Source organism: Danio rerio, chromosome 6 (assembly GCF_049306965.1).
Source record: "Danio rerio strain Tuebingen ecotype United States chromosome 6, GRCz12tu, whole genome shotgun sequence".
Classification (NCBI taxonomy): domain Eukaryota; kingdom Metazoa; phylum Chordata; class Actinopteri; order Cypriniformes; family Danionidae; genus Danio; species Danio rerio.
Genome location: NC_133181.1, coordinates 10,313,954 through 10,329,126, shown reverse-complemented (window position 1 = coordinate 10,329,126; position 15,173 = coordinate 10,313,954). Strand labels below are relative to the sequence as shown.

General features: G+C 34.2%; 1 protein-coding gene across 3 annotated transcripts in view; it reads right to left on the bottom strand.

Moving 5' to 3' along the window:
- Positions 1 to 15,173, bottom strand: part of kalrnb (kalirin RhoGEF kinase b) — a 173,012-nt gene that overhangs the window by 53,772 nt on the left and 104,067 nt on the right. For 2 of the 3 annotated variants that reach the window (XM_068221789.2, NM_001327989.1), the window contains 4 exon segments: positions 14,607 to 14,797; positions 14,390 to 14,491; positions 10,233 to 10,375; positions 8,925 to 9,027 (listed from right to left, as the gene is read on the bottom strand). In XM_068221789.2, coding sequence (XP_068077890.2) covers positions 8,925 to 9,027; positions 10,233 to 10,375; positions 14,390 to 14,491; positions 14,607 to 14,797 — 539 coding nt within the window. 3 annotated transcript variants of the gene reach the window in all.

Genomic DNA, 15,173 nt, shown 5'->3' with positions numbered 1-15,173 from the left:
GCATTACATTTGCCTTTATTTCACCTCGAACCAGTCTGGCCATACTCCTCTGGCATCAACAAGGCATTTGCGCCCACAGAACTGCCGCTCACTGGATATTTTCCCTTTTTCACACCATTCTCTGTAAACGCTACAGATGGTTGTGCATGAAAATCCCAGTAGATCAGCAGTTTCTGAAATAGTCTGTCTGGCAAAGTCAGTCAAATCACCTTTCATCCCCATTCTGATGCTCGGTATGAACTGCAGCAGATTGTCTTTTCCATGTCTACATGCCCAAATGAGTTGCTGCCATGTGATAGGCTGATTAGAAATTTGTGTGTTAATGAGCAGTTGGGCAGTGTATCTTATAATGTGGCCGGTGAGTTCATAGTTGTACCTCTATCTTACATATATTAATAATGTAATAATGTACATATATGTAATAATGTAATTACATATATTAATTAATATATTAACAAATCAAAGTATTATTATTAGATTAATGTTGTAATTATTGTAACAGTAATATATTTTTACTTTAAAAACAGGAGTCTAGTCATTTTGCTCCAAAACAAATTACAAGACATTACAGGTTTCAGCTTTAAAAATATGACTAAATAAACAAACACAGAGAAGAAAATGAACAGCCACTCCCTTCTGAGCAACCCAAAAAACACAGTCCAAAATGTGAGCTCATGCTTATGGGGACAAAACCCACACACTCACACACAGACGCAGATGAGCAAGTGCACTCCTACATTTAAAGTGCATATATAGGCACTTCAATTACAGTAAGTCAAGAATAATTATGGAGGAAAATAAAAAGAATATACACGTTAAATTAGAAGCCAATGTTACTGGGATGAAACCTCAAATCAAATATATTACTTAAATACACTTATAGCAGTGTACAGTGCCATTTTGTGTAGAAATGATCAATTGCATAACAAAGACGCAATTTAATCTCAAAACTAACACACTGCACTGGTAAAAAATACTGTATATGAGTGAATAAATGATCAAATAAATAATTCAAAGCATAAACCATACAATTATGCTTTAAAGCAAATCCTAAATCAGTACTGAAGTACACAACAACACATTTACCTAATGTAAAAACCTCTCATTTATATTTAAACCCCCTTTGAAATCTATCAGAGGCATGTGTACTCACAGGTCTGGTTCTCTTGGGCAGTCTGAAACTCCTCCACCTGGGCATGGCTCTGTCTGTAACGCTAATACAACCAACCAGAAGTTAAGTCTGCCAGCCAGATGTGCCTTCTGATTGGCTGACAGTCAGGTAGAAAACGGCCTATCCCGAGTCTCAGGCAAAGTCAGTAACTGAACTAATGCTCATCATGTTCTTTAAAAACGACATTACTGAGCTGTCACACATCTGAACAACTGAGGAGAGTCTAGAAGGTTCTGCCCACATGTGAAAGAGGAAAACAAGCAGACGCTCCAACTGAAGAGAGGAGAGTGAGAGAGGGAAAAAAAATGAAGAGAAGCAACACCCCAGACTGGGCAAGGAAAGTGGGAAGTGTGTGTGCGCACATGTGCATGCGAGATAAAGACAGAAAACATATGGAGGACTACAAAACTCTCTCACACACATAGATTTGATATATTTTGAAAAAAAAAAAGAAACATCTGGCTACTTACTAACACTATATCTTACCACAGATACTCTTCTAACATGGTAGTCTAGAACTTGACTATTGTCTATATAATTCAACAAAACAAAATCCTCAAACAGTTTTTTTAAATATTTTTATTTATGAATTATTTATTCATTCATTCATTTTCCTTTGGCTTAGTCCCTTATTTAGCTGAGGTCGCCACAGCGGAATGAACCGCTAACTATTGCAGTATATGTTTAATGCAGTGGATGCCCTTCCACTGGGAAACACCCATACTGTACATTCTCACATTGACACACACACTCATACATTCATTTCCTTTGGCTTATTCTCTATTTCAGAGGTCAACACAGTGGAATGAACCTCCAACTTATCCAGCATATGTTTCTCACAGAAGATGATCTTCTAGCTGCAACATAGTATTGGGAAATACCCATGCACTCATTCTCACATATTCATACACTACGGACAATTAAGTTCATCCAATTCACCAATAACGAATGTCTCTGGACTGTGGGGGAAACCAAAGCACCCGGAAGAAACCCACGCAGACATGGGGAGAACATGCAAATTCCACAAAGACATGCCACCTGATCCAGCTGGGACTCGAACCAGCAAACTTCTTGCTGTTATGCGGCTCAGTTAACATTATATATTTTTTCCTAGTGGCAAATTTAGTTTTCTCCACTTGTATGAGTCTGTATGGGTATTTCCCAATACTGGGTTGCGGCTGGAAGGGCATCTGCTGTGTAAATCATATGCTGGAATAATTGGTGGTTCATTCCACTGTGGACATCTGAAATAGACACTAAGTCAAAGGAAAATGAATGAATGAATGAATGAATAATATAGAGAGACAGAAATACATCTATACAGTTATTGGTAAATTATTATTATTTAAATATAATAATAACAACAAAAATATTTTTTTAAAAACATTTCAAGTAAAAGAATTAACATTATTTATTATATTATTTTTATATTAATTTTTAACTTTGAGTATGATGCTGAAATGGAGTTTGTGTCATAGCTTACTTCTGGGGGCAAATGTTGACAACATCCCAAACCGAACTACCCAGAGACGAAAACAAGTCAAGAAATGTCTAGTCTGTAAAACTAAAGAATATGAGAAGCCTATATATAGTTCTATATTTGAATGTCCATTGAGCCTCCCACACGCACACACAAACACACACACACAAGTCATACATACACACAAACTCACAAACCTCAAACCACAATGACATAAGAAGGGCCAAGCAGCACAATAACTCCAAAGAAACAGACCGCTGAAGGAAAAGAGAGAAAATAGGCAGACTGGCAGAAAAATAACACTATATGTGTGCAATTACATGACTAACTTGACTTGCCAGTTGCTTTATTAGGCGACAAAAGCTTATTGTTTTTATTAACAACACATGGTTGACATTGAAGATGATTCTGGGGAAAAACAGTTCACTTAAACTCAAAATATAGTTCAGTTTTTTTTTTTGCGTATGCGAGGGTTTATCTACAGTGAACATCACCAGATTCTGGTAACACTCGTGGACAAGTGTTAATTTCAGTGATGAATACTTTTTGGCATATTATTGTTAACAACACAATTTTCACTGATGGAACCAAGACGAAAACGTATATTCAAAAAACATTTTAAAAAATTTAAATTATAAAATATATAATTCTTCACAACTCGACAGTTTGACAAATCTAAACTTGTTTTTATTAAAACAAATATAAATATGCATATAATAAATAATACTGCCTATAATAACAACATTTTACAGATGCAGATTTTCATGAATAAACTGAAGAAAGCAGCTTGGTGGTTTTTATATTTATGTTGAAAATAAACATTTTTGTAAAATTTTTTTTTTTTTGAAACTTTTTATTTAAGATTTTTCTATATATTTATTTTACAGAACAACCCCTTCCCCAAACATTTTTACCCCTTACACACGAGGGGGTACCTAAAAAGATAAATAAATAAAAATAAATAATGAAATTATAATAATAATAAAAAATAAAGAAGAAAATAAAAAAAAATTAAAATAAAAGGTGTTGCCATCATAATTACTTTCCAGGGGATACATCTGTACATCAAGTTACATTGTATTACATAGTTACATCAAATAACAGTCATGTTAAGGTGAGGTTAAGCAATCTCTAAATATACATATCCAAATATGTCGTAATACTTTTCCACCTCCTTAGAAAAATATCAGTTTTCATCTGTAGACATGCAGTCATTTTTTCCATTATATAGACCTGTTTAAGTCTCTGAATCCACTGAGACACTTTTGGAGAACTTTCTTCCATCCAATGTACTGTTATCATTTTTTTGCAACCAGTAATAATATCCTTAGGACAAATCTTGCTTCCTTATCAAACATCTCTTTGGGCAGTGCTACCAGTAAACACACAACTGGATCGAGGGGTATCTCCCTATCTAATATATTATCTATTTCTTTTTTAACATTTTTCCAAAACTCGTAAAAAAACAGAATCGTAGGACAGTCCCAAAAAATGTGGGTATGGTCTCCAATTTTACCACATTTTCTCCAACACAAAGCTACCGATGGTCCTTTTACGTATGTAGAAATTACAAAAGGAGTATTAAAGTACCTCATTTTTACTTTCCAATCAAATTCTTTCCACAATTGACTATTAATTCCTTTATGACATCCTTCACATAACTCAGTCCAGACCTCATCCTCGATTATGGTATTTAGTTCTAGTTCCCATTTTCCTTTAACGTGATCGGTATTTTGTACAGTATTATTTAGTAATCTTTTGTATAAATGGGAGACGTGATTTTTAGCTGGAGTGTTTTTTTCTGTAATATTTATGAAGTATTCCTCTATTTTATTTGGTTCTTGCATGATTAGAGCTTTTTCTTTATGGTTTGTAATGTAATGTCTTATTTGGAAGAACCTATACATATCTTTTGGTGAAATATTAAATTGTTCTTGGAGTTGTGAGAATGATTTAATTTCTTTTCCAACGAATAACTGATTTATTGTTATAAGACCTTTATCTGCCCATATTCGAAATCCACCATCCCACACAGATGGGAGAAACTCAATGTTTCCTACTATAGGCATGGCCCTGGATATAGATTCTGGACCTCCAAACATTTTTTTTATTTTATTCCAAATTTTTAGAGTATGTTTTATCCATTGGTTATCTATTTTAATTTTTGGAGCCTGTTTTACATTTATAAAAGGTAGAACGGACAGTGATGTCTCTTTTATTGTGCTTTGTTCAATTTCGACCCGTCTTGATTCTTTATTATTTTTAATCCAAGTTACTATTGCGGTTAATTGAGCTGCCCAGTAGTAATATTTTAGATTTGGTAAGCCTAAACCTCCTTTATCTTTTGATAAAAGCAAGGTTTTATATTTTATCCTAGATTTCTTTTTCTGCCATATGAATTTTCCAAATATTTTATCTAACAAATTAAATTCTGAGACAGGCACATTTACTGGGAGAGACTGGAACAAAAAAAGAAATCTGGGTCATTTTTGTAACATTTTAATGGTGTATTTCAGTTCTTAAAAATTGCAGCGCGCCAACAATGCGCCTTAACACACCTGCTTTTTAAACTGGAACACCCATGAGTCGACAAAGTGGGGCAAATGGATATGCTATTTAAACGTGGCGCAAAATGTGAAAATTATAATTGAGCTGGTCTGAAAATAGCAACGAATCACTCCCAGCAAGTCTTGAGCCTTATTGTGCCGGGTGTATGATAGGGCACATAGACTTAATCAAAATTTGAACTAACACTGCACTGCAGCTTTTAAATCCCTTTTCCACACTAAAAATCCAGGGTTCCACACAATTCATTTAAGTTGTCCCAACACAAATTAAGTTGATTATTAACGATTAAGTGCATTGAACATAAAGCAATTCATTTTTCAAATAATTAATTGTTTTGTTTCGATTTTTTTAATAATTCAATTGAACAAGCAGCAGAAATCTTTTTTTGAATACAAACATGCTGTAGATTCGGGCTGTTCTTTGATCAGATAAAAAAAATGTAGTTAAAGAGTCTGAAAAGTTAATATTCTCTTTAAAACATCAAAGTCTTTAACTTAACTCAAAAATTACTTGTGCTGCTAATGCAAAATATGAGTTAAAATGAGTTAAAAACAACACAATCCAACAGTTTTTTGACAGCTTAATTGTTTTATGTTCAATCTACTTACATTTGTAAAAACGATTACATTAACTTAATCGATTTATGTTGGGACAACATTAAGGATTTGTGTGGAACCCTGCATTTTTGACAGTGCGTGCAAACCACACTAATCTGAATAAAGCCATTCTAAGAAGCCAATCAGACTGAAACTAGCGGTTTCTGCTAGCACTTGTTATTTTGCGTAAGATGTAGCGTCAGACAGTCGGTGAGCGGTCAGTGGGTGTGCTTTAACATCTAAGACAGACACAAGTCGACGTCTTGACTACACAAACCACACAAACAACCACAAAACAACTGATCCGGCAAAAGTGTGTGTTAGAAAACGTGTTTCTAGGAAACAGGAGCTGCTCTTGACTCAGACGTGTGTGGGTTTTTTTTGTCTGTAATTGGATGGTTGAATGAAACAAGAGTGGAGAGACTGGCCTGAGGTTAAGAGCAGACGCAAGTAATAATAAAATTACAGAGAAATGACAGACGGAGAGATGAAGAGCAGTGATACTGTTTTTGCCACACTGGAGTATTGGAAGGGAATAACAGCAAATCAGAATCACATTTAGACAGACAGGGGTGAGAATTACATAACAAATACAAGCCAACAAGGAAGGCGATGAGAAAAAAAGCGCAAATGAATCACCCCGCTGACAAAATAACTGCGAGTCTCAATAATAAACTTATTCACACAGATGTTTGACAGATTTTGGGCAACTGTGTTAGAAAATACTAATGCTCTCTATCACTATTATTAAAGGGGCCATGAAGTGAGAAATCAAATCTCCTTCATTCTTTCACCATATAAGAGGTCCAAATCATTGTGTAAGTTTCAGAATGCAAAACTTTCTTATTAGCATAAAACATCTTTTATTGAAGCCCATTTGCTGGGACTGCTTTATTATGGAGAAATCGTAATCACAGCAATTTTGGTCAATACTGTAGTCACGATTATTTAAACATTATTATGAATGGTTTATATGATCAAGCTGTGCATATTATTGGCCACTTTATTAGGTACAGCTTAGTAGTACTGGGTTATACTCCCTTTTGCCTTCAGAAATCATGTTTAAGAAACCAGTCTGAGATGATTCGCGCTTTTTGACATGGTGCGTTATCCTGCTGGAAGTAGCCATCAGAAGATGGTACACTGTGGTCATATAAGGATGGACATGGTCAGCAACAATACTCAGGTAGGCAGTGGTGTTGACATGGTGCTCAATTGGAACTAATGGGCCCAGTATCCCCCACACCATCGCAAAATAACCACCAGCCTGAACCGTTGATACAAGGCAGGATGGATTCATGCTCTCATGTTGTTGACGCCAAATTCTGACGCTACCATCCAAATGTTGCAGCAAAAATCGAGACTCATCAAACTAGGCAATGTTTTTCCAATCTTCTATTGTCCAATTTTTGTGAGCCTGAGTGAACTTTAGCCTCAGTTTCTTCTGCTGCTGTAGCCCATCCGCCTCAAATTTGGACTTGTTGTGCGTTCAGAGATGCTCTTCTGCATACCTTGAGTTACTGTTGCCTTTCTATAAGTTCTTACCAGTCTGGCCATTCTCCTATGACCTCCAGCATCAACAAGGCATTTGCGCCCACAGAACTGCCGCTCAATGAATATTTTCTCTTTTTTGGACCATTCTCTGTATAACCTAGAGATGGTTGTGGGTGAGAATTTCAGTAGATCAGCAGTTTCTGAAATACTCAGACCAGCCTGTCTGGCACCAACAACCATGTCATGCTCAAAGTCACTTTAATCCCCTTTCTTCCTCATTCTGATGCTCGGTTTACACTGCTGTAGATCGTCTTGACCATGTCTACATGCCTAAATGCATTGACTTGCTGCCATGTGATTGGCTGATATGAAATTTCCGTTAACGAGCAGTTAAACAATACCTAATAAAGTGGCCGGTGAGTGTACTGTATATACTTTATTATTAAAATACGGTTCTAATACACTTATACAATTTAGAGATCTAGAGACTTCATAATTCTCAATACTAAAGCAGATTGGGTAATTAAAAACTAACAAAGTTATATATATATATATATATATATATATATATATATATATATATATATATATATATATATATATAAAAACACAAAGAATAAAAATATACAACTTGATATACAGTATATATATATAATTGTTGTAGTTTGAAGGTTATTAAGGTAATGCTTTTATTCATCAATGATGTAAAAAGTCCTTCCTTTATACACTCATTTCAAATATATTAAAATCTGTTTTCAATAATAACAAAAAGAAATGTTTCTTGAGCAGCAAATTAGCATAATATGATTTCTGAAGGACTATCTGACACTGAAAACTGGAGTAAGGATGCAAAAAAAGTGAAATCACAATAATAAATGATATTTTATTTAAATTAAAATAGTAGGTAATTATTTTAAATAGTAAAAAATGTAATTAAACAAGAGTCTTACCGCTCCTTCGATAAATAAAACTATGTCCTCATGAACTTGTCCACAATTTAAAGCCACACACACTAAATGAAGTCGCTTGATGTCTAAACAGACGTACATATATGTATGCGAGAAGCAGATATTTCATAGGGGAGTGACTGCTGTTGGACCACAATTTTCCAAACACACAAACATTTCTGAAAGCAGAGGCCCTGTTTCACACTAGATGGGTCTATTTTTGCTGTGACACCCACACTGAGTCAAAGCCACAATGCATTGTTCTGGTACAAAATACAGCAGTCAGTCACCTTATGACATTTAGTGCTGAAAAGAAGTCCATAAAAAAACAGCTAAATATATTTTTGTCAGGGTTTTTTACCAAGAGGTATATCTAAAATTATTATAATTACTTAATACTTAAATACTTAATTCATCGTGTAACCTACATACAGTTTGTTAAATGGGTAAGTTTGTTAAGTGCTATTGTGACCCAATAGACAACACTCATGTGTATTTATAGTACGCAAGCCAACTGTGTAGGGTTCAGTCGAGCACAACAAACACTGCAAAACAGGTACGTGTGGATTCTGCTCGGTATAAACACAACTGTGCTGCTACAGCTCAATATACTGGCTCTACATGGTGGACTGTTGTGTTGTTTTTGTGTTAGTGTAGTGTAGTTGAACCTTGTCGCTGTCTACAGTGTTCTGGGAGGTCCGGGAAGCGATGGAGATGGTGTCTGGCTGGCTGCTGGCGTCACCCTGACTGTCCGCATCCTCAGTAGTTTCTCTGATGAAAGAAATATGAAAAACATCATTTCCGGCATAACTTCATACACTATTACAAGACACCTAGTAGAAATGGCATGTTTGATACTGACAAAAAATATAATAGATGTTTTCTTATTTGTATTACAATAAATAAAGTATTTTAAGAGTATATATATATATATATATTTTTTTTTTAAACTGAACACTGAACTGAAAAATGTAATTATTTATGGGGTTTTTTTGTAATTGTTTATTTTTTCTACTTACAATTATTTATTAGATTATTCAATTGTTTATTATGTATTCTTTCTCTTAGCCTTATGGGATGTTGAGGAAGGAAAGTGTTTATTAGGGTAGTGTTGAGTAATAATTCTTAAAAAATTAAGTAATAATTTCCTTAGGTCATGTATTATGCAGAAAATTCAATGAAAAAAAGAAAAAGGAAAAAAATATATACATACATTTATATATATACATACATTTATATATATATATATATATATATATATATATATATATATATATATATATATATATATATATATATATATATATATATATATACACACACACATATATATATATACATATATATACATATATATATATACATACATATATATATATATATATATATATATATATGTGTGTGTATGTATATATGTATATATGGATATATATATATATATATATATATATATATATATATATATAAATCACTCTTTTCTCAAATATCGCTGTGTGATATTGATTAGGGATGTAACAATTCACTCAACTTATGATTCAATGCGATTAATGATACAATTATTTTATATATATATATATATATATATATATATATATATATATATATATTATATACACTTGTAACCACGTGTAACCAGCGATATTTGTGAAAAGAGTGATTTTGCTTGTGCGAAATTTCATACCATTAACATAATAAAAGCCTAATCAGAAAAGGGATATGTTGAGTTTTCATGACTTGAACTAAAGTGTCATCCTGACTGCATTTTAACATTTTTCATCATACAGTAAACACTTTTAGACTCTCATGATTTTAGTTTTTTTAATGTGAGCTCACACCATTGTCAAAACAGCAATTATGATGATGATAAAGATCATAAGCTTATAATAAGCGCTGTGCATTTCGACAGTACAGATGTATTAGATGACGAAAATGTCTGGGAAACAAGAAAGGTCTGTTTTAGGAGGAAGAAGAAATACCTCTTGCTGATGCTGCGCTGTCGGGCTGGGGTTTTGGGAGCGTGTATGGGCTCCTTTAGCGCCCCCTTCAGGTGAACGGTTCTCTCTTGAATAACCTCCCTGATGTTCCGGATCCACTCCTGCTTCACTTCTATACTGGAGGCCTTCGGTTCAATGAGAGAATGCGTTCAAAAAGAGAGAAAATGCATGATTTCACTAGCCAGATTTAAACTTGCATCACCCAAATGATCGAAAGCATGAGCATCATGGTCAGAAATTCACTTGAGGCAAATTTTAGCACAGACTCCAAGTGTGACGAAATACTCCCAACTCCAATTTTTCAGGTTTTAGTAGTAGTAGTAGATTTTTTCCAGGTTGTCTATTGATTAAAATGTTTAATTATGATACATCTTAATTAAGATGAATTTCTGTAGTTTTTTGGGAAATAAAACCTAATAATAATCTTATCATAATTAATTTGAGAAATAAGGAAGAAGAATATATATATTAAAAATATATACATTAAAACTTTAATGCCTGATTTGAAATAATATTTTTATTTTATTTTTAATAGAACAGTTCAATTATATATTTATAGTTTAAAGGTCAAACTTTTTTAAACATTTCCCAAGTGCTGTTTAACGGAGAGAAAATCTTAAATAATTTTAATGAAGTCATTTATGTGAACTAATTTCTCTTTCTTTTTTGCCATGATGACAATATATTTTACTATTTCCTATTTTACTATTTAATTTGCAAGATTTCATCTTAAATCAGAAGACAGAAGGAATGTAGCAGATTGTTTAACCACTAGCTTATTACATGTCTATTATTAAGATATTAACGCCCCATTCACACGGGGCTTCAGCGTCAACGCTTGACTGAAGGCGTGTCTGAAGTTGGGGCTGAAACGATCGTTATAGAAGCGTCAGCCAATGAAATTCAGTCAGCAATAGGCCACTGTCTAGCTGATGTATTTGCATACAGCTATCTGATTGGCTGACGCTTCCGTTGGCGCTTGAAAAGTTGAGCTGGTCCCAACTTGTGCAGCGAGCAATGCCTCTGAAGCGACGCTGATGGATCCACAATGCAGTTCGGCAACGCCTGAGATCACCCATTCAAAGTGAATGGGAAGCGTTGACACTGACGCCCCGTGTGAATGGGGCATAACTGTTCATTATTAGTTATAAAGTGCGGTCTTATTCTGCATCTTTTATCCTACCCACCTTATTAACTATAATTAAACAGCTAGTAGTAGTTTAATAAGCTAGTAATGTTAGTTAATAGCTTGTTAATACCCTCAATTGTGACCTAAACTAATGTGTTACCCAGATTTTTAGGAAAGTTTTGATGATGTTGAACATTGTTTGTATTACTGTATCAATCTATTCATGTGGGGTTTTTCTCCCTTTTATAACCTGTTTTAACACATTTAATCTGTTTTTAATCACTTTTATTATTTGTTTTTATTTTCTTATACTTGTCTCTTTTATTCCTGTTTATGTGAAGCACTTTTAACTGTCACTGTGTATGAAATGTGCTATATAAATAAACGTGCCTTGTCTTATGTGTGATAATTAATGTGTTAAATATGATACAACTGCCTTTATAGCATAATAAGATATATAACATTTGTTAAATCATCAATGCTATTATACAAAATATTGTACTCTTAATCTCATCCCTGATTGGGATACAAATTTGTTTGTAAAACAAAAAGCACTATTGTATTACAGTGTTGATAATAAAAATAATATATTTATGTTTTTTAAGTAAATAAATGTGAAAGTATGTGTTATGTTATTTTTGCATTTTTAAGAGTAAGATAGACTTAAAACTGTATTGTATATATATCTGAAGAGTTCAGATGCAAAAGCCGCTTCAGGCACGTAGCACACCATCAACAAATAGATTTGCTTCAAATCATCTAAATCCCAGCGTCAGCTCATTCAGAAATACCAGTTTGTTGGCGAAAGCCGCTAAAACCACACTTGTCTTTGACAGCAAAAGCTGCTATATCCCGAGAACCAATCAGAAGGCGTGAATCGAATCATATGTTTTCAATGTAGCAGCGTGCTGATATGCCTTTTTTGAAGATATGGCTTTTATAAGGAGACTGTTTTATTCCGCTTACGATTTAGTTTTTTAAAAGATGGAGTTTGATGTATTGCATGAGCCTTTCCGGCTGTCAGTGAATGGCCAATGAAAACATCCCTTACCTCAAAACTCATGCATGCATTCATAAAGTTTTTTTTTGCGCAGCGACGCTACATTCAATGAGTCCTATTTACTATACATTTAACGGCAACTGCGCATCACGAAAGACAGAGTTAAGATGCCGTGGATGTTATAAGGATAAACAAGAGACCAAGACCTTAAGTATGGTGAGAATGAATGAATGACAGCTTCTAAAAGTGTCTGAGAGACATCCCCTTTTTGCCGAGAAGGCCTACCTTGTGTTTTATTTCCTAATGTAAGCTATTTTTAAAAAAAATAAATAAAATAAAACTAAACATTATTTGTATTATTTATAATACCTTTACTTCTGATAAGATTTTTAGATTATTGGACAATGCACAGATATTTATGTTTCATAATGTTTTACTCTACATTATTTGAATCTACCAAGCTTAGATTAGAATGTTTACATTGTTCTACTTACATTAAATCTAAATCCCAAATTTCAGAAATGACAACAGATTGTTCAAATTGAATTAATGTCAGTTTTAATGTTATTAATTAATCAGTGGCGTAGCGGACGGGCCCGCAGGGCACGCACCGCGGGGGGGCCCCGCGTGATTAGGGGGCCCCGCGTCGTCGCGGTTTTCAATAATTGAAAATCCAACGGCAACCACAATAATCAAACTCTTGGGAACAACTGTGGTCGGAACCAAAGTTCACAGGTCTGTGTTCTCTGAACACCTCTCAAGCGGTGGACTACTTCATTCTGATTGCTTGCCGCCAATGTTGCCAACTTAGCGACTTTGTCACTAGATTTAGCGACTTTTCAGACCCCCCTAGCGGGTCAATTATAAATACCCCTTTATTAACCATAGGCTGTTAAACAAACAGAAACGGTAAAAACGTGATGACGTCAGTGATATGCAAATTGACGTATGACGTATCCCCCCCCCTCTTCATCAGGGGCCCCGTCAGCGATCCCTGCAGGGGGGCCTCCGCATTTTGTGCTACGCCACTGTAATTAATGAACTTGACAGGTTTCAATTATTCACTTTCCTTCTGCTTTTCGCCTGGTTTATCACAATGGAATGAACCGGCACTTATTTAACAGACTTATGTTTTTTTAATTTTAGGTGGTTTGTTAAATGTGTTTTATGTTTGGAAAAATAATTTCTAACTGCATCTTTAGTGATTTTCACTTAATTACACTGTCTTATCCTAATATGTGAATTTAGAAGTTTTTGCAAAATAAAGCAGAAGCGCATTTAGCTGGTTTTGATGCAAAAGAAAATCTACTTTGTTAAAAACCACAGAATTGTCTAAAGTGAAATAAATAAAAAGGTATTTTATTTACCAGCTAATAACCTTATCATTATATATAAAATGAAACTTCTGAATCTAATCAGAGGAGCCTGATAGAAAATAATCATTTGCAATAAAAGAGGACTAATGGGTTTTGCATCTGAACTCTTCATATATAACCTGACACTGATACACACATTCAGCTGAAGTCAAATTTATTAACCCTCCTGCTCAATTTTAATTCCTTTATATTTTGCTCCAATTTCTGTTTGATGCAGAGAAGATTTTTTCAACATATTTCTAAACATAATATAATATTCTAAGCATAATATTTTACTAGATATTTTTAAGATAGTAGTAATCATCTTGAAATGCAATTTAAAGGGCTAATTAGGTAAATTAGGCAAATTATGGTAATTAGGCAAGTCATTATATAACAGTGGTTTGTTTTTTAGACAATCCAAACATATATTGTTTAAGGGGGCTAATAAAATTGACCTTAAAATGTTTTTTTTTAAATGTAAACTGCTTTTATTCTAGCCGAAATAAAACAAATAAGACTATCTCCAGAAGAAAAAATATAGGAAATACTGTGAAAAATTCCTTACTCTGTTAAACATCATTTGGGAAAAATTTGAAAAAGGATAAAAAATTCACATGAGGGCTAATAAATTTGACTTTGCTGTACATCCTACCTTAAGAACTGTTTTGTTGTCAGATGTTGGCGTCCGTCCAGCCCAGAGTGCAAACTTACATGGATCCCCTTCAATGTGTTCTGTGACTCCTAACTCAGATGTCTGTCAAAAAACATCAGAATTCCCACTAGCACTGACGGCGCACTAATAAAGTGTGAAAAAGGCGTCATTTTATTGAGGGTGGTTACACTTGTTGACAGCGCGTCATCTCTCTTACCAGCAGCCTGTTCTTGTAAACATATTTAGTGCGTCCAGACGAGTCTTTCATCTCCTTACTGAAGACGAGTGAGATCTCAAAGAGGAAGAGATGGCGGTCCCGGCCCTTGCGGATAAGAGATTTGGGGTCCCACACCTGGAATGTGTCCTGCAGGATCAACTCTCCCTGTACGGCCAGATTCTCATCAAAACCTGATGGCAGAAAAACAAGCACAAATATTAACAGACACATCACTGACATTTCGACAGCTCATTATTGCTCTGAAATCTCTTTTTGATGACTTTTCTTCATCATGCAAAAGAATAAATAGAAATAAAAGCAAACAAGTGGTAAAGCTTTATTTGAAGGTGTCCTTGCTACACATATTGTATGTAATTATTATAATAATTAAAGTTAATTATGCATAATTACATGCAACTAAGCCAAACCCCATACCACATTATAACTACACACTATGAATCATTTATTAAGCATTAGCGAATAGTTAATTCATCATCTACATTAACAGAAGTAGTTTATAAATACAGCTACACATGCTGTATTCTTGACTTATAAGCACATGCATAG